This window comes from Pantherophis guttatus, chromosome 10 (assembly GCF_059756535.1).
Source record: "Pantherophis guttatus breed Tessera chromosome 10, ASM5975653v1, whole genome shotgun sequence".
NCBI classification, from domain to species: domain Eukaryota; kingdom Metazoa; phylum Chordata; class Lepidosauria; order Squamata; family Colubridae; genus Pantherophis; species Pantherophis guttatus.
In genome coordinates, this window is record NC_142072.1 from 2,182,024 (window position 1) to 2,201,711 (window position 19,688).

Sequence of the window (19,688 nt, forward strand, 5' to 3'; positions counted from 1 at the left end):
ATCTTTTCTTTCAATCCACTGGCAATGGAACAAGCCGGATTTCCCGCAGCCCTTCCCGTTCTCTGGAGCGGCCCGCCCTCTGCTGGCGGATCTGCGCATTTCAGCGCAGTCAATTATTTTAGTGATTTATTTATTTAGCGTACGGTACAGTATAGGGTACGTGGATAATAGCAGGAAACATAGATAAAAGGAGCGCATCATAATACTAAGATGCACGCGTGATGGAAATATGTGGTCAATTTTGCTCGGCTTGCTGGAAAAGCGACTCGACTGCAGCTTTTTTTTTTGTCTCGTTGCACAAAACGTTGCAAAATCTTTCCAGTTCAGGCAAAGTTTACAGACTTCGCAACCTGAGTTTCCTGGGTTCCCACGCGAGAGTTTTTGCTGCGTCCAAAAGTGCAGTGCAAACTGGCCGCTTCACACACACAGACACACACACACACACATGCGCGATCCCATCGTGCGGCGGATGCAGCTTGAAACCGGGCCAGAAAGGAGCTGCTACTGACTGTAACGTTGGAACTGACAAACACGGGAGTTCACCCGTGTATTCTGTTCGTTTAGCATCGCAGGATTTCTCTAACTCGCTCAGAAATGATTTATTTTTTTTAAAAAAAAAAGGCTGGCGCCTGAATTCCAAGGGCGGACCGAGTGCTCTCCCCAATGGGTCGCCAGCTGCGATCAGCTTTGGGCTTTTTCCTTCATTTGATTCCCCCACCCCCCAAAGGGTATAAAAATCCCTTTCATTCCCCACCATCCAGTCAGAACAGAAGAAGCTTCTTGGATGAGAAACGAAACGTCTTCAAAAGAAAACAAAAAAAAACCCCAAGAAAGTCCAGTTGCCCGTTGGGGGGGGGGAGGAGAGAAAGAAACAGTTTTGGGATACACCCCCCCCCGTTTTCTCACTCTGGAACGCGAAGCAGGACCAGGAAGGAGACACGGGGGTCGTGGGGGGCGGGTGGGTCACTTAAAGCGATCTTTTCCGTTGCCTTCATCTGAACGGCCTTTTTGCGAGGCGCTCCGCAATTCTCTTCCTTTGCCGGATCAGGTCTCCCGAGTCTTTTCTGCTGGGCCGTCCTACCTTGTCGGGCTGTCGTTCCCGCAGCAGCAAAGGCCCGACCTTCTCCGCAAGTGCCGGGAGGCTTTCTCGTCCAAAGGTGCCAAAGGGCAGCTCCGCCCGGGTGGGAAGGAAGAGGAGGAGGAGAGGGGTACCCACCTCCCACGCCCACCTCCTCCTCTTCCTTTCAAGGCGCTAGCCCTTTAAGAGGAAGGCGAGCATGCGCCCTGACGCCAGCCGTTGAACGAGGCGGGGGGAGGCTCCCTTTCTGCGTCCGCGCCCTTTCCTATTCCGGGACCCACGAGCTGCCAGGGGCCGCCGATCCCACGCGCCCAGGGACTCCGCTCGCAGCCTCGGCCGCTCCAGCCGCCGGAGAAGAAGGAGCCAAGCGGCGGCGGGGGCTGCGCTGGAGCTCGCCGGGGCCGGGCTGCGAAGGGAAGGGAAGGGAAGGCAGAGCGGCGAGGAAGCCGTGGGTGACTTTGCAGCCGGCCCAGCGGGGGGCTCCGCGTGGAACGTTGAGGGCCGCTTCCCTTTGTGACGCCGCCGCGGAAAGTTTCCCAACGTTCCAAAGGCGCCTTTGATCTCCCCCCTCCCCGCGCGCGCCGGGAGAAAGTCAGCCGGGTTGGGACCCCCCCGCCCTCTGCTCGTCCGTCGGGGCGCGCGCCCGCCTCCTCCTCCTCCTCCTCCTCTTTTCTTCCCAGGTGAGTGGAGGGCGAGGGGTGTGGGGGGGGGGGGCGTGCTGAGTGCCTTTGCCTGGTTGCGTGGGGGAGGGCGGGGGACCCTGGGAAGAGAGAGAGAGGGGGGGGAAGGGTCCTTTTAAGGCGTGGCCCCCTGGCTTCGCTCCCCAATGGGTCCTTTTTTCCCCTGATTCATCTCCCCGGGGGGCGCCGCCCCTGAAACCTTACAGCCCCTGCTCTTTAAAGGCAAGACGCGAGTCAGCCGGATCGTGCGAACGCAGCCTGGTTGGCGGGGCGCGGCCGGGAATGTGCGGGGATGGAAGGGGGGGAGAGAGAGAGAGGGAGATGGATGGAGGGGAGAGAGGGAGGGAGGGAAGGGGAGAGAGAGGGCAGGGGGAGGGGGGAGAGAGGGGGGTCTCTTTTCTCCTTGCAGCCCCCTCCCCATCCCGAGTTCAACCGAAAGGGCGCCTCTGCGGGGACCCTTCCCCCCCCCGGCCCCTCGCAGCCCAAATAGGAGGGGAGGGGGCGTGTGAAGGCTCTTGAAAAAGTTGGAGGTCAAAGGCAGGACGAGGGGGGAGGAGGGGGGACCGAAATGGGGCCGTCGCTCCGCCCCCCCCTCTCCCCTCCCTCCCGGTGGGAATTTCAGGGGGTGGGCAAACTTGGGGAGGGGAAGATTTACCACCCACCCCGGGCACCGCCTTCCCGAGTGGAGATTTGGGTGGGATCTCGGATTTGAATTAAAACTGCCGTTCCGGTCGGGCGCTGGCAGGCAGGCAAGGAAGGGCTGAATCGGCAGACACGTGTTCGGGTCCGGAAGCGCGGTGCGTCCTTGTCCCGCGTGTGAAAAGTGTGTGTATGTGGGGGAGGGAGGGGAGGGGGGAGAGCTGGCGGAGAAAGGCCCTTTTTTGGGGAGGGGTCGGGGAGATTGGCTGGGGCTGGGTGGGGGGGGGGTTTGCTGTCTACGGGGCGGAGGAGCCCCGAACTTCCTCTCCCAGGACTTCCTTTCTTGGAAACAATGTTGCAGTTTCTTCTTCTTTTGCTTTTTTTTCCCCCTTCCCCCCTTCCTTAGCTCTTTCAGGTGGGGGGGGGAGTTCTTTTCGGGCTGTTCTGGAGGAGGAGGGGGGTTGTTTCTTTTTCTCAGGTTGTGCATTGCAAATTTTAAAACTTTAATTTTCTTTTTCTGGAGCAAAAAATCTCTTTTTTTACCCCCATCTTTTTTCCAGGAGCAAAATCTCTTTTTTTTTCCCCTGGAGCAAAATCTCCCCCCCCCTCCTCTTTGGACGTGCAGAAACAAACTTCCCTCAAAGCCTCTCTGGCCCTTCCTTTTTTGGGGGGGGGAAATAAATCAGTGCCCCCTGTCCAGGGTCATTTCATGCCACCTCAAGGACAAGTTGGCAGAGGCTCTTTAAAGCTCAAGACTGAGATTTCCTCCTGGTCAGAAGGCCCTTTGGGTCCCCCCACCCCATTTGAAAAGTCTCCCCAGCTCTTTAATTCAGCCTGGAGCTGGGCCTGAAGGCTTCGGCCAGAGGGTGAAGGGTGCTTTTGGGGTTTTTTATCCCCCCTAAAACAGTGTTTCTCAACCTTGGAAGCTTGAAGATGGGGGGACTTCAACTCCCAGAATCCCCCAGCCAGCAGCGCTGGCTGGGGGATTCTGGGAGTTGAAGTCCCCCCATCTTCAAGCTTCCAAGGTTGAGAAACACTGCCCTAAAATAGACCAACAAAAAGTTTCCAGGTCTTTTCTGTGATTCAGCATAACTTCCTTCCTCCATGCCAGGCTGCCAGAGAAGCTGGGCGCAGGTGTTGGGACAGCCTGTGAAGGCCGCTATTTGGGGAAGGTGGAGAAAAGTTGGCAAGACTTTTGAAAAGTTGGGCGTTTCCTTTTGAAAATGGTTGGGTGCTCTGATTTTTTTTTTCTTCTCTTTCTTCCTCCCCAGCTTCAGAAAGGTGAAGAAACACTCTGTGTGTGTGTGTGTGTGTGTGTGAGAGAGAGAGAGAGAGAGAGAGAGAGAGAGAGACTGAGACTTTGATCCTCTGGCCCTCCATTTCAGTAGCCCTTCCTCCCTCCCCTTCTTTCTCTCCTTCCCTTCCTTTCTTCCTCTTTCTCTCCTTCCTCCTCCTTTTTCCCCTTCCTTCCTCTCCTCCCTCCCTGTCCCTTTCCCTTCCTTTCCCTTTCCTGGTCTCTTCCTTCCTTCCTTCTCTCCCTTACTTTCCTTTCTTCCTTCTCTCCCCTTCCTTCATTCATTCGTTCATTCCTTCCCTCTCTATTCTCCTTCCTTCTTTTCCCTCCCTCCCTCCCTCTTTTCAGTCTTTTAAACTTGGGAGCTGAAATAGCAAAACCCATCCAGAAAAAGGCTCTGATGAATAGAAAGGAAGGTTATTTCTGGGAGTTTTGGAACCTGTGAAACGTGTGTGTGTGTGTGTGTGTGTGTGTGTGTGTGTGTGTGTGTGTGTAAGGTGGCCTGGAGGGGGAGGGGGGACACTCCCCATGGGAAAGTGAGGGTGTCAGAAGGATGGCGACAGCTTCAGCGACGCATAAATTGAAATGAAAAGGGAGTGAACCCGGCTGAAATGAGCCTCCAGATGGAAATGAGGGCTGGAAACTTGTCTCTGATGCTGGTTTCGTTTCACCTCTCTGTGGATTTGGGGCCTTAACTGACAGGTGATCGGGAATTGAACTAGGAAGGTCATTGAGTATCTTCTTCTGTCTTGGGGCTGAAAAACAGGAAGGGGGGGGAGGCAAGTTTAGCCAAGAAGTTTTTGGAGAACTTCAGAAGGAGCGCCAGCCCAACCCAACCGTCCCGCAGAGTAGAGTTCACGATTATTAGGAAATCCATCCTCGCTGAGATCTAGTAGGATGAAGAGGCAGGATTTATTTATTTTTTTTTGCCAAGGTCAGCTCTTTGCTCACCTGTCGAACAAGGCCGGTCTTCCCCTCCCCCTTTCTCAAGCCTAACCACCTTGCAAAAGGTGACTAATAGTATAGACTCTGGACGTGAGCTGGCCTCAGCAATGCCTGTCATTGTGGTTTTTGGTGTCTTTGCTTCTAAAAATGTGACCTTCGCTTTTGTGTGTGTGTGTGTGTGCGTGTGTTGGGGAGGAGGAGGGGGAGGGGGAGGCCCCGAAGTGGGTTGGGCTGCTTTTTCTGAGAATGTTCCGGTGGCCCCAGGTGGGACCTGCACGTTAACTTCCTGCGTGTGTGACTTTCTCTGCACACTAAGATGGGAGGCCGGTGAACTTGGGAAGGGAGAAAGGAGAAAGATTTGGGAGGCAGGGAGGGGTGTACAGGTAGTCCTCGACTTAACGACGGTTCATTTAGTGACCGTTCCAAGGTTGCTGAAAAAAAGTGACATACCTGTTTTTCAACAGTTCAAATCTCGGTAGCATCCCCATGATCAAAATTCAGATGCTTTGACAACGGGTTCTCAGACTTACGACCGTTGCAGCGTCCCCGGGGTCCTGCGATCCCTCTTTGCGACCTTCTGACAAGCAAAGTCACTGAGGAAACCAGATTCACTCTCAACCACTAACTTAAAAACTCTTCTGGCAACTGACTCCTATTTATGACCGTTGCTGTGCCCCCAGGATCACACGATCCCCGTTGTGACCTTGTCACGGGGGGGGGGGGGGGGGGCGGCAGATTCACTCAACAAACAGGTTACTAATTTATCCACTGCGACTGTGGCCAGAGAAGTCGTAAAGCGAGGTAAAACTCACTTAAATGCCTCGCTTAACAACGTACATTTGGGTGCTCCTTGCTGGTCGTAGGTTGAGGACTTACCTGTAGAAGTAACTTGGCAAGATTTTGTGCTGGAAGAGCGGGAGATAATTTATGCCTTTCCAAATTCCTCGTCCCGCCCTTTGACTCACAGGAGAATTAATTGCAGAGCATGACTAATTGCAATGCAAATAGGCAGGTGTCACCTGAGTTACAGCTTGGGAAAAACTGGTCTGGAGACATTTTGGGAAAAGAAGGTTGAAAAAGCCAGAAACACGGGATGGGCGTGACAGTTTTCCGGGCTTCCGGTTCTCTTTTCCTGCCTCCAGAAGGAAACCCGAATGTTCCTTTTTAAAGGCCGCAGGGATGGGCAGTCCTCAAATTAACGGCCGCGATTCAGCCCGGAGTTTATGTTGCTAAGTGAGAAATCTGTTAAAGGAAGCCCATTTTTCTCGCCAAGTTTTGTTAAGTTGAATTCGCTTGGGTTTATGGATCAGCCCATCGGCCGTATCAAAATACAGAGTTCCGAACACAAACGATTTACTAAAAATCCTATAAAAACAATTTAAAATGCAATTGGAAGAAAATACAATAATTATACTTACCCTGTTTCCCCCCAAAATAAGACCTAATTGGAAAATAAGCCCTAGCATGATTTTTCAGGATGCTCGTAATATAAGCCCCCAAAATAAACCCCAGTTAAGATGATCAAGCCAGACAGTCGCATTTAGTACCGTATTTTCCTCAAAATAAGACCTAACCGGAAAATAAGCCCTAATGCGTCTTTTGGAGCAAAAATTAATATAAGACCCGGTCTTATTTTGAGGTGGTATGTATTTATTGTGCCTTTGCTTTGCTGGTTGATCGTTTGATGGATGAAAAGTGGGAGATACAGCTAGTGCTTGACTTACGACCGTTCGTTTAGTGACCAAAGTTGCAACGCCACTGAAAAAAGTGACTTATGACTGTTTTTCATACTTAACGACCGTTTCAGCAGCCCCAAGGTCAGGGGATCAAAATTCAGACACTTGGCTGGTTCGTATTTATGACCGTTGGCAGAGTCACGTGATCTGCTTTTTGTGACCTCCTGGGGAAATCCAGATTCACTTCACAGCCGGTCTTACTAGCTGAAACAATTGCGGCGATTCGCTTAGTGGCTGTGGCGAGAAAGGTCGTAAAATGGGGCAAAACTCAATGTCTTGATTAGCGACGGAAATTTGGGGCTCCGTTGAGGCCATAAGTTGAGAGCTACCTGTATTCTTTGTAGAAGTTGTTTTAGGTCCTCAAATCCCTTCTCTTTTGAGTTTGGGAATTATGAGTTCCGAATTGTGGAGCAGGAATATAAAAAGAATCTTAAGGATAATAATATAATAATATAATAAGCCATACCAGCTGTATGGAGCCTTGGCATCTCCCTGAATGTTAATATTCATTCATTCATTCATTTTCATTCATTCATTCATTCATTCATTCATTCATTCCTGGTATGCTGCCTTCACTTTGGCACCATTAACAAGAATAACAAGAGATGGAAGGCACCTTAAAGGTCTTCTAGTCCAGCCCTCTGCTCAAACAGAACTGTCACTGTCTGAACCAATGGGTTGTCCGATCTCTTCTTAAATTATGCTGGCCGAATGGGGCTTGAGGTTGGAAGCAAGAACAGACTTTTCCAGTCGACGAGAGAAGGGAACCTCCCTTGTTGCCTGGGAAGATTAAATAAATATTCTGCTCACGGTACGAGACCATGCTTTGCTCAGTTTTGCTTGGCAACTGCCACCTGCAGTGGCTCTGCTCAGGTGAGAATAGGGAAGTGACCAGGTAAGGGGTGGGGGAGATTTGGCCAAGGGTGGGAGAGAGGATTTTGTTAGTCTTAACAGAGGGATCTTAGAGGTCTTGGCAACTTTAAGAGTTGTGGACTTCAACTCCCAGAATTCCCAGAAGTTGCCAAAGTTGGCTGAGGAATTCTGGGAGTTGAAGTCCACAACTCTTAAAGTTGCCAAGGTTAGAGACCCGGGCCCTAGACCATTTTCAGACAAATGGCTCTCCAGTTTCTTAAAAACCTCCAGTGTTGGAGCACCCACAAAATCTGGTGGCAAGTCGTTCCACTGGCTAATGGTTCTTCCTTGGCTAAGGAGGACCCTGGAGTTACATCAAGGTATTGGCAAGGAGACCAGGAGAAATGTAAATTTAGCGTGCTTCTGCTGTTCGTACTGTGTTTTCAATCAGCCTTCTCTCTCTCTCTCTCTCTCTCCTCTTCCTTTGCCCCCTTTCCCTTCCCTTCCCCTCCAGTCTTGTATGGACTGTGTGGTCCTTGCCTGCAGCCATGGGGAAGATGCTATCCAAGATCTTTGGTAACAAGGAGATGAGGATTTTGATGTTGGGCTTAGATGCCGCCGGCAAGACCACCATCCTCTACAAGCTGAAGTTGGGCCAGCCCGTCACCACCATCCCCACCGTAGGTTTCAACGTGGAGACGGTGACCTACAAGAACGTCAAATTCAACGTTTGGGACGTGGGAGGTCAGGACAAGATCCGGCCTCTCTGGAGACACTACTATACCGGCACCCAAGGGTTGATCTTTGTGGTGGACTGCGCCGATCGGGATCGGATCGACGAAGGCCGGCAAGAGCTTCACCGCATCATCAACGACCGGGAGATGAGGGACGCCATCATCCTGGTCTTTGCCAACAAGCAGGACCTCCCGGACGCCATGAAACCTCACGAGATCCAGGAGAAACTGGGGCTCACTCGCATTAGGGACAGGAATTGGTACGTCCAGCCGTCGTGTGCGACATCGGGAGAAGGACTCTATGAAGGCTTAATGTGGCTTACCTCTAACTACAAATCGTAATTTTGGAAGCCGGAGAGCTAACTCGATAACGGGCGCACGCAACCTCCCTAACCGACGAGTTCTTCAAATCTTATCTTCCATCTGTCCCCTGTCCCCTCCCCTCTTCAACTCTTCTCCAACTCCTGGCAGAGGCCTCACCATCAAACTGGAAGATCTCGTTGCTTCTCTCTCTCTCTCTCTCGGAAGATGCCTTGATTTCTGCGGATGGAAAAGGGGAGGGGAGGGGGGGTCCTTTGGCCCCTCCCCCCATCCCATTGATCCATAGCTACCTGCCTGCACCCCTTTGGAACATTCCCCGCCCCCCCCCCTCCTCAAGCCCTCCGAACTCAGGTGTCTTCCGAATGAGTTGAGTCTAAGCCAAAGGTGAAGACCCTCGTGAAGAGCGTTGGCTGGGACCAGTTCCAGGAGCTCTGTGTTGACTTGGGGGTGGTCCCGTCCTCCCCCGCCCACCTTTTAAAGGTGGGGAAGCTTGGCACTTCCAAGGAACTTGAGTTTGCTCCGCCGTGGCCTCTTGGAAGCCAATCCTCCCGCTTGGGCACACCAGGTTGGCAGAGTAGACCCCGCCAAGCTTCCGAAGGTGCTGCGTTAGCAGGCTAAGCTTTTGGTGGGGATGGGGAGTCTCGGTGAGACGGTTCGCTTCCTCAGGTTGCCTCTTCCAGTGTCTCTGCCGGGAACGCCCTGCCCTCGCCTTGTCTCGCCTCGCCTCTCTCCTGACCTGTTCCACCTGCTTGGGAAGAGACAAGGGCAGGCATGCCTAGCGCCCGACCGAACCCGTTTGCCCGCTGCCAGGAGGGAGTGGAACGGAAGCCTCCGTGCTTTGGTGGCTGTCTTATCTCCAAATTCCTGCCTACGGCTCTGTGGAGGGTCCCTTCCCTCCTGTAAACAAGGGACATTCACAACTCAAGTTGGGACCACAACGGGGGTGTCCGTCACATTCCTTGACCGGCTCTTTCACGAATTCAAACTCGGTATTGCCCCCTCTCCGAGAGAAAACTTTCCCTCCTGCCATGGCCGTCTTCGGTCCACGATCCTTAGGATGCCACCCTGTTTCCACAGCTGGCAGCACAGTGGGGCTCAACCTGGTGAATCGGAGCAAAGGCCCATCCTTGGAAATGTTTACCTGTCTTTGCTCGAGGGGCGTGGGACATTGTTTCTTGAGAACAAAATGTGCTTTTTCTGGTTCAGTTCCAAGCGGTGGGTATAAATCCTCTTTTTTTAAAAAAAAAAAAATTGTACTGATACGATCCATTATTGGGGGGAGGGGCATAGATCTCGTTTCCAGCACCTTAGATTGTGTGGCCTTCAGCACAGTTCAGTGGGTTGTTTTTTTTTTTTTTAACGGTGGCCCCTTTAAGATAGGTGGACTTCAACTCCCAGAATCCCAGGAGGTTCTGGGAATCCTGGGAGTTGCAGTCCATCCAGTTTAAAGGGGCCATGGTTGAGAAACACTGGCATAGACCAAAGAGGAGGATTTTGCCAGGAGGCTCTAAGGATGGTGAGGCGAGGGGGGGTATAAGTCCCTCTCCCCTCTGATTTCAGCCCTTTCCAGTTGCTAACCCCCTCCCCCCCAATTCCTCCTGCTTACTCGCTCACTCGCTCGCTTTTTAAATCCTATTTAAGCAATGGCCAATTTGAAGTGCTGGAACCATCAGGCTGAATCTCTCCTTGCCTCCTCTCCTTAAGCAGTTTTTAAATTTCTCTTTCCCTTAAAAAAACAAAAACAAAACTCTCTATTTTAATATGAGGGCTTATGGACCCCCAAATGAGTCCACCGAGGAATTGGGGGAGCATCGCAAGTTGTCAGCGACGCAGAGAGACTTCCTTGCCCCCTCCTCTAATTTTCAAGCATGTCTTGACGCACGGAAGGGGGCTTGCGACGTCTCTTTTTAATCCCGCCCCTCCATTTAATTCAGATTTTCTCGTCCCTGGCCATTGTAAGATGCACGATTCTCATCCGAATCCTTGAAACTCGTATTCTGACCAGCTTGGGAAGACCTTGTGGGGAAGAGAAAAACCTGGAATGAGAAAGGAGAAGGAAGAATTGATTTTCCCTTCTGCTAGAGAACCGTGGTTGTGCTAACCCTGGAAGGAGGGGGGGGAAAAATCAGATTGCATTTTCTGTCTGCAGTTTCCACTGCGGCTTGCACTCTGGGTGTGATCTGGATCAGATGTGACTCAACGGGGAGAGCCTCTCGGTTGCGCTGAGCCAGCGTAAAATGTTCTCTTCAGCCGTCTCCCTGTCCCTCCCCTCAGCTGAGCTCTTTCCGGATTTCAAAAAGCGCAGGAATAATCCTCACAAGGATGTCTTGTAGCTTACAGTAAAAAAAAAAAAAAAAAAAAGTTAGATGGAGGCCAAAATAGTGTAATCTAAACTCCACCTGTTTTTTTTAAATATATTTAAATTAAATATATTAAATTAAAAATAAAATAAAAATTTCAATGTTTTAAAAAGTCAGGCAGGAAAGGTTGATTGTGTGGTTTGGGAGGCCATTTTGACTTTTTTGACCTGCAGAGGCTCCTGAAAGCTGGAATTCTTTCCCCCCCCTCCACCTTCTTTCTCCAACATTTGGAGGGAGAGCGCATGAAGGAGTTCTTTGATCTTTATTTCTTTTCCGAGTGTTTCTTTCCAAACTCACAGTTTCATTCGCCGGGTGAGAGTATTCAGAAATATATTTTGATCTGGAGAACCTGTAGCAGAGTTGTGTTAAAAGTTGTGTGCACGCAATGCAAAGCCCTCCAAAATGCCTTTTCGGTGTTTCTTTTCCTTGGCGACTTGAAGATAGGGGTGGACTTCCGACTCCCAGAATACCCTCACCAAAATAGCCGGCAGGGGAATTCTGGGAGTTGAAGTTCTACCTAGATCTTCAAGCTGATTTATGCCATCCGGAGAATTGGTAGGGCAGGACATTCAGCCTGGAGAGATTTATTGGGGCAGGGGAGTCCCCGGGTTCTGCTCCTCCGTCCCCTTCCTTCTGATGTGTGTGGGGGGGGGTCCCTCCCCACCTCTCTCTCTCCAGCTTTCTTCCAAAATAAACTTTCATGCCGTGATGCCATTTTCCGCAGCTTACGTACCCATGGTGCGTCTCAACATTTTGGAAAGAAAATCTTTTTTGGGCCTCTGGACGTGCATATTGTACGTTGCTTTAAGGCTTCAGGACTACCCTCCCCATCAGTCCCCATCTAGCAGTGGAACAGATGGGATTCATAGTCCCCCCCCCCTCCCTCTCTCTAGGGTGCCCAGAAAGGCGAGGCTGTAGGGGGAGAGAGGCATCCAAATTTAAGGGAAGGGGGCTACGACATGCTTTAATGTGTGGCTCCCAAACTCAGCATGTACCGCCGTAGCTGGCGTGTGGGAACTGTCTTGGTCTGAAAATCGGGCTTCCTCCTACTAGTGTCCTTCCTTGGTTGGGAATGCTGGGTCTTGTAGTCCTAATCTGTCTGACAGGTTGGGAGTGGCGGGGTATAATATTCTGAAGGCACTTAAATCCTCAACCCTGCCCTGAAATCTTTAGTGGCCTTTTTTCTTTCATTGCTTGTCATTTTTTCCTGTCTTGTGGTGGAATCATTCCCAAAAAAAAATCACTCATCAAATCCAGACATGGGGTGATGGTTATTATTTCCCCCCCCACTCCCCACCTCCAAAAAAGCCTGTTGATGGTCAGAGAATGATCCGTGTGAAAATAACTCATTTTTTTCCTTCCCCCCCCATGCCTTCCATAAAGGCTGTCACAATTAAAGGAAAAACAAGGTACTTTTTCTGTAACTTAAAAACTGCAGCTGGGGAACTTGAATACGCTGATCTGTTTCGAGGGTTTAAAATTAAAGGGGTATTTTTGTTTTTCGTTCCCCTGAATTAAAAATGAAGGGTGTGTTTATTGGATGCTCAGCTGCACATACAAATGTACTGTACATTTATTGCTGGAATTTCTTTAGAATCTGAGTTTTTTTGGGGGGGGGGGGCTAGGGTGCGGGAAGGGCGGTGTTCACACGTTCCTGGTGGCTATATGAGTGCCTGGGGTGGGAACCCCCTGTTACAAACAAGGGCTCACTGTTTTGTTTTTTGTTTTTTAAAAAATAAACGATTTTCAAATCTTCATGAAAAATGACGTGTGTCTGTCTGTGTAAAAACCCAACATCTCTCTGTGATCTGTCAGTCACCAGTTTGCTGTTCCCATCATATCTGTGGCTAAGTATTAGTAACTGCCAGTCCCCTAGAACAGGGGTTTCCAACCTTGGCAACGTTAAGACTTGTGGACTTCAACTCCCAGAATCCTTCGCTTTGCTGGCTGAGGAATTCTGGGAGTTGAAGTCCACAAGTCTTAAAAGTGGCCAAGATTGGAGAACCCTGCCTTAGAAACGGTCCCAACTCGTGATAGGTGATTAGGGTTTCAGCCTGATACAAAATTTAGACTAGAGGTCTTCAAACTTGGCAGCTTTAAGACTTGTGGACTTCAACTCCCAGAATTCTTTGCTTTGCTGGCTAGAGAATTCTGGGAGTTGAAGTCCACAAGTCTTAAAGCTGCCATGTTTGAAGACCTCTGATTTAGACCCATGACTTAACCCTCTTATATCAGTATCACCCCCACCCCTCCCCGGACCACAAAGAACCATATGGCCCCAAATTTTGCCAGTTTTGCGATGGAATTTCAGAGGTGTTTATCTCTGCAGGGCATGGAACAGCTTCTGTTGTAGGGCCTTAAAAATGGGGGTGAGTTGCGGTTCTGGACACCTTTCGATTGCCAGGGAAAAGAAGAAAGTTGCATTTGTGATTTTTTTTTGCCATTTTTTTGTTATTTTGTTCCTCTTTTAATTTTGGCTTAAAACACAGCTGTGATTGATGTCAGTAGAGATCACAAGGCCTGCTAGCATTCAAAAGTTTCATTTCCTTTTGTTCCGCTTGCTATTACTAAGAACAGCAGCTCACACGTCCTTTGGTGCGGTCCTGAGAACTTCTCAGTTTTAGGGAACAGGAAGGGGGGGGGAAATATCACATTTATTGTATTTGGTATTGCAGTAAATGAAACTCAACGTAGTTGTGGCTCAAGCCCACCGGGGAAACGTCATTTTCCATCCTCGCCTGAAGGCCGTCCTTGGCATGCGCATGTCCTGAGATGTTCCCCCCCCCCATCATTTCGATTCTTCCGATTGTGTGGGCTCATGGGTGTGTTTTGCGGTAGAAGTGAAACAACCGTCCCTTGTTGGGTATACACACATACTTCCCTTCAGATTAATCTGGAACATCCGGTTCCTTAAAGCAAGACCAAGTGATTACCAGGTTTTTTTTTCTTAAAAAAGGCATTTGAGTTTTTTTTTTTAAAACACTATATACATTTGGTCACCACACTATAAAAAAAGATGTTGAGACTCTAGAAAAGGTGCAGAGAAGAGCAGCCAAGATGATGAGGGGACTGGAGGCTAAAACATACGATGAACGGTTGCAGGAACTGGGCATGGCTAGTCTAGTGAAGAGAAGGACCAGGGGAGACAGGAGAGCATCTTCCAATATTTGAGGGGCTGCCACAGAGAGGAGGGGGTCAAGCTATTCTCCAAAGCACCTGAAGGCCAGACAAGGAATAATGGATGGAAACTGACCAAGGAGAGATTCAACCTGGAAATAAGGAGAAATTTTCTCACAGTGAGAGCAATCAACCCATGGAACAGAAGTTGCCTTCAGAAGTTGTGGGAGCTTCATCACTGGAGGCTTTCAAGAAGAGACTGGACTGCCATCGGTCAGAAATGGTGTAGGGCCGTGATGGCACGTGTGCCACAGGTGGTGCGCAGAGCCATATCTGTGGGCACGTGAGCATTGCCCTAGCTCAGCTCCAGCGCGGATGCACGCGCCGGCCAGCTGATTTTCGGGCCTTCCGGGCCCACCGGAAGTTGGGAAATGGGCCGTTTCTGGCCTCCGTGAGGCATCGGGGGTGGGGTGGGGGAGGCTGTTTTTGCCCTCCCCAGGCTCCAAGAAAGCCTCTGGAGCCTGGGGAAGGTGAAAAACAGGCCTACTGGGTACACCAGTAACCTTTTTGCCATCGTGTGCCAAAGGCGGGGGGAGTGTGGGGGAGTCATGTGCACATGCGCGAGGTATGGGGGACATTGAATTATGGGTGTGGGCACGCACGCATGTGATCCCCCCACACTCCCCCCACTTTTGGCATGTGACGGCAAAAAGGTTAGCCGTCACTGGTGTAGGGTCTCCTGCTTAGGTGGGTGGGTTGGACTAGATGACCTACAAGGTCCCTTCCAACTTGTTAATCTATTAAAAGACTCCACCTTTCACTGATCTGCACATGGGTGCACACTGAGGTCCGGTGTGCTGCGAAGCCTTCCTGCAATTTATCACACCCAACCAGTAGAATACCACCTGGGGAGGGTTGACAGGCCCATCTGGAGATCCCCTGCTTCTCGGAGGCAGTGTGAACAGGTTACGGCAACGTTTGCAAGCCAGAAGCACAAGTGAATGACGGGCAGGAAGTGGGCATCGAGAAGAATGCAGTGAAGCTGGATTGCGGCCTTGCTGAGCAAACCTCGGAGGAATGTTTGCTGCTGGTCGCAGGAAGCGATGAGGCAATGAGTCACGCTGCCAATGCTCCTAGTTGCTCCCTGGCTGGATTGGGACTGAATGATACGAAGCAAGCGATGTACAGTTGCGCCATGGTGCAATGCTCATCTTTGCAGTGTTACAGTAAGACTAACATGTTACATGAACCTAGCTTCGGAAAATGGATCAGTGTGTTCTTTCGCAATTAGGCAGCTCCCAGAATTCCTCAACAGCGGTGAGTTTAAGTCCACACGCCGGGGAAATGCTGGGTTAGTGCTATAACTGTGGTTGGTTTAAAACGGGCTTAGGCTGGGCCATTGTGAACTGTCACCCAAAGTTTATAACTTAGCCTTCTATCTGAATCTAGCCATTCTCGTTTCACTCAAAAAATCCAATTCTATGTTACTTGAATGGACAATATCAAATGTTAGAAGTATAAGGAAGGAATGTAAGGTTGGTTTACATGATCAAGGTTGAAATAGATATAGTTATTTCTGACACTCCTTACTGGACTTGATGACAATCCTTACCAGGATTGAAATGATAATATTTTATGGATTTGTTTAAAGATAAGAGATAAGATATGGGGAAAAGAGATCATTTGTTGCAATTTAAGAGGTGAAAATTACTAAAATTGCTTACACTTATTTTGATGAAAGTCAGGAGTTACTTATTTGTTTTTCTTTACTATATCCTTCCTTTCTTCCTCCTTTGCATCTTTCTTTCTTTTTTCTTCTTTCCTTCCTTTCTTCCTTCCTTTTTCTTTCTTTCCCTCCCTTCTCCTCCCTTCCTCCCTCCCTCCCTCCTTCCTCCCTTCTCTAATTTTTACTATTGCAATTATAATACTTCATGCCATTATTTAAAAGAAAACAGAGCACCTTGCTGGATTAATCCCTGGTGCTTTTGAGAAAGTGGGGCAGAGGGCAGGCGGGATGGATGTCTGTCCCCCACCTGTTGACATGTGACAGGTTGAAAGCTTGTTCCCTTGTCAAGCCTGACCGGCTTTTAAAAACAGCCAAGCAGGTTAATTATTGTATGGTTAATATTCCACCTTTGTTCAAAGCCTGTCCTGCCATTGAGTTTGCTTTGTCGGCTACTTGCAGCTTGCAGAAGGGACTGCCAAGCGGGGGGACGGGGGGGAGGGAGAGACTGACCCATGGGGGAATGCTGAAGCTGGAGCTCTTCAAGAGTTTAGCAGTCATTGTACTGCGTGGGACATTTTTTGCAAACAACAGGTGACGCTGGGCTGACCTCTGAGTTTTTTTCTATTTATCTTGCCGGCTTCTCTGATGTTCTGGGTTTGTCAGTCCAACATTTAGGACAGTGTTTCTCAACCTGGGCCCCTTTCAAAAAATGTGTGGACTTCAACTCCCAGAATTCCCCAGCCATCATGCCAGTGAATTTTAAAATGTGTGGACTTCAACTCCCAGGATTCCCCAGCCATCGTGCCAGTGAATTTTAAAATGTGTGGACTTCAACTCCCAGGATTCTCCAGCCGGCATGCCAGTGAATTTTAAGACATGTAAGACTTCAAGTCCCAGAATTCCCCGGCCAGTGTGGCATTAGGCATATCAGAAATTTCAATCACGTATTTTCTACCTGCTTGGAAGCCCACGCAGATCAGTGTGACCTGGGCTGAAAACGTTAAAGCTTTGCTTGTTGGTTTGGGTAGGTGGGAAAGAATGTCCAGGAAACACTTTGGGATCTAAAAATGGGCAGTGGCTCTCATTATCCTTCCAAAAAGATGAGGAAGGGGGAGAAATAGAGACCCAGGACCCGATCTGTGCTATGAGGTACAAAAGTTTACTCTTCCAAGTTTTGGGGGCCAGTACCGGAGCCCATCTTCACAGAACTTCTCTCTCTCTCTGGAACTTGTGTGAGAAAGAGAATTCTGGAGAGAGAGAATGAGAACGAGCCCGAAATCCTAGAAGAATAAACCTCTCGTCCCGGTGATCAACTCATTTGGGGATCCTGCAATATTATCCAGGGACACCTATATTTGCCTTCATTCGCAAATAACGACCCAGTTTGCTTTTCCAAATTTATTTATTCCTTAACCAGCCTAGGATAGGATGCTAAAGAAAATTCAGACAACGGCAAAATTTTCTGTCTCAACTCAAGGCATAGGAAGCAGCTCCCTCCCCCGCTTTGGCCCATCCTAAATCTTGTGCTAGAGGGGAAAAAAGGCAGAATCCCAGCAAGTGGAAAATTTGACGCAAAAAGTCAAATAATAGTAAGGGGGAAGCTTCCAGTTTCTGTATTCCCTCCCCTTTCAACCGCGAGGACGGCAGGAGCTGGCTTTTAACAGCCAGCCTGCCCAAGCTGTTTGCAGCTGTTTCCCTGCCCCATACACACAGCTCCCTTCCGGAATCAGAGGGTTTCCCTGCCACGGATAATATTTTGAATTTAAAAATAAATAAATAAAATTGCAGAGCCTGAACTTGCTGTCCCCTCCAAAAAGGAGAGTGAAAAAGAGGATCGAAATGGAGAAAAACCAGTTTCTTTTGACCTCCAATGTCTGGGCGTCTCTAAAGAAAATGTGCAATCTGGTGTTAGAGACTTAGAATAGTCTGGACCACAATCCGGTGCGTGACACAGGCAGTCCTTGACTGACAACAGTTCGTTTAGTGACCGTTTGAAGTTTATTTATTTATTTATTTATTTATTTATTTATTTATTTATTTATTTATTTATTTATTATATTTCTATACCGCCTTTATCCCGTAGGACTCAAGGCGGTGTACAGTCAAGAAAAATATAGATACGCAACATCATAAAATTGCTAATTAAAATTATTACGACGACATCGAAAAAAGTTTTTCACGCAATCATACAGCATCCCCATGGTCACGCGGTCAAAAACACTTGGCAACTGACTCGAACTTATGACAGTTGCAGTGTCGCAGAGTCCTGTGGTCACTTTTTGCGACCTTCTGACAAGCCAAGTCAACGGGGAAACCAGATTCACTTAACAACCAGGTGGCAAGAAAGGTTGTAAAATGGGGCAAAACTGACTTAACGAATGTTTTACTTAGCGACAGAAATTGTGGGCTCCGCTGTGGTTGTACGTCGAGGGCTACCACTGATTTAAAGTTCTGTCTTGCTCTCAGTCAATACATAAAGAAGGGAGATACGAAGGTTAGGAATAAGGAGTTGCTTTGCTCCTTTCAGATGTGATCTTGGCCTCCCAACTTTTGAACCAGATGGACTCCGTTTTCTGGGTTTTCCCATGACATCAGACCTCAAGTGGCTTCACACAATATGGTCAGGCACATCAGGACCTGAAACCAACGAGCATGTTGGGAAAATACGGCATGTGAATTTTTAACGGATCTGGTTAAGAACACCATGCATTGTCCACCTTCTTGGTAGACTTGGACATATCGATGTGAGGCCTTTGGAGCTCTCTGACCTTGGTGGTTTTCTTGCAGACCTTTCATGACCCAGCTAGGGAACATCATCAGCGGTAGAAGGGAGTGAGCTTTATAAACAGAGCAAATTCCACTCCACCTTAGCACTGGTGACTTAACATCAAGCTCAGAGAGCACCAAGGACCCCTCATTTCAACGCTGAGCTTCAGGCAATTCTCTACAGCAAATCAGTACCAGTGTGACTTTTCCCATCTACAAAAAGGATTGCAGTTGAGCTGACCAACTCCTGACACAATGCATATGAAGAGCTTGACAAAATAGCCACTTAGCTATAATGCTTTATTTATTTGTTCCATTTCTATGGCTACCCAGCTCAGCCAAAAGGCTCTGCCTGGCTTACAATTCAGCGCTTGGGCCGATTTACTTAATTCCTACTCCAGTTTTACGGTTTCTGCATTTCAGGCCCAAATCCCCGCCTTGCCTAAACTCTACACCCCTTCCAACTGTTGCTTCTCGAAAACCAACTGTGCAAAATACAATCTCCCCAGATCATTGAGAAAAGCCGACAGCAGAATTTGGACTTCAATTTTAGATCACTAAGTGTTTTTCCCATCCAGCTTTGATTCCAACTGGGTAATGCTTTAGATTTAGAATTTAAAAAGAGGTAAGCAATTTTTTTTTTCCTCTTCCCGGGAAGGAAGAAGGGAGGGATCAAAGTCATAAGCTCAGCCGAAGAGCAGGCTAGATTGCCTTTTTCTGCTGAGCAAACGGTTGTCTGTGCAAGCATCTCAGGATTATTAATTGCTGAGCGACCATAAATTCTGATCTGAGACACAGGAATGTTGCTGACAGCTGTGGGTGCAAATGATAACTTTGTCCTCTTTTTCCTTTCCTGCCCCATTAAGGAGCAAGGTTCTCTTTAATGGCCTTCCCCGTGTTTCAAAGTTTGGAGAGATTCTCAGTCATCCAGGTCATGGGGATCCCAAAGCGGCTTTTTCAGGAGGCAACTGGACTTCCTTGTTTTTTTGCCTTTTGAAGACGTTTCGCTTCTCATCCAAGAAGCTTCTTCCACTCTGTCTGAATGGTGGGGAATGGAATTCTTCAGTCAGAGTGGAAGAAGCTTCTTGGATGAGAAGCAAAATGTCTTCAAAGATAAACCAAGAAAGTCCAGTTGCCTCTTGGAAGAAAAGCACCTTTGGGACAACGGTGACCTGGAGGACTGAGAATCTCTCTAGAGCAGGGGTCTCCAACCTTGTCAACTTCTGAGACTTGTGGACTTCAACTCCCAGAATTCCTCAGCCAGCCAGCTTGTTTGCTGGCTGAGGAATTCTGGGAGTTGAAGTGCACAAGTCTTAAAGTGGACAAGGTTGGAGACTCCTGCCCTAAAACAAAAGCATTGGAAGGGACAGCAGGCAAAAGTCCATAGAAGTTTGGTTGCGTATTACGTTTTTTTTGCCACTCGGCTCCAAATGACTCGGC

The 19,688-nt window shown here is 48.9% G+C and overlaps 1 protein-coding gene across 5 annotated transcripts; it reads left to right on the forward strand.

The window, feature by feature from the left end:
- Positions 1 to 1,221: 1,221 nt before the first annotated feature.
- LOC117677728 (ADP-ribosylation factor 6-like) lies at positions 1,222 to 10,395 on the forward strand. Of its 5 annotated transcripts, none has more exons than XM_034438140.3 (2): positions 1,222 to 1,758; positions 7,739 to 10,395. In XM_034438140.3, the coding sequence occupies exon 2, from the start codon at positions 7,773 to 7,775 to the stop codon at positions 8,298 to 8,300; it is 528 nt and encodes a 175-aa protein (XP_034294031.1). In that variant the 5' UTR covers positions 1,222 to 1,758; positions 7,739 to 7,772; the 3' UTR covers positions 8,301 to 10,395. The 5 variants fall into 5 exon arrangements, with proteins under 5 accessions (XP_034294031.1, XP_034294028.1, XP_034294029.1 ...); XM_034438137.3 differs by lacking the exon at positions 1,222 to 1,758 and adding an exon at positions 2,431 to 2,555; XM_034438138.3 differs by lacking the exon at positions 1,222 to 1,758 and adding an exon at positions 2,443 to 2,581.
- Positions 10,396 to 19,688: the final 9,293 nt, after the last annotated feature.

Bases quoted from the DNA above. Each gene is read 5' to 3' on its own strand.
- LOC117677728 (XM_034438140.3), top strand. From the start codon at position 7,773: ATGGGGAAGATGCTATCCAAGATCTTTGGTAACAAGGAGATGAGGATT.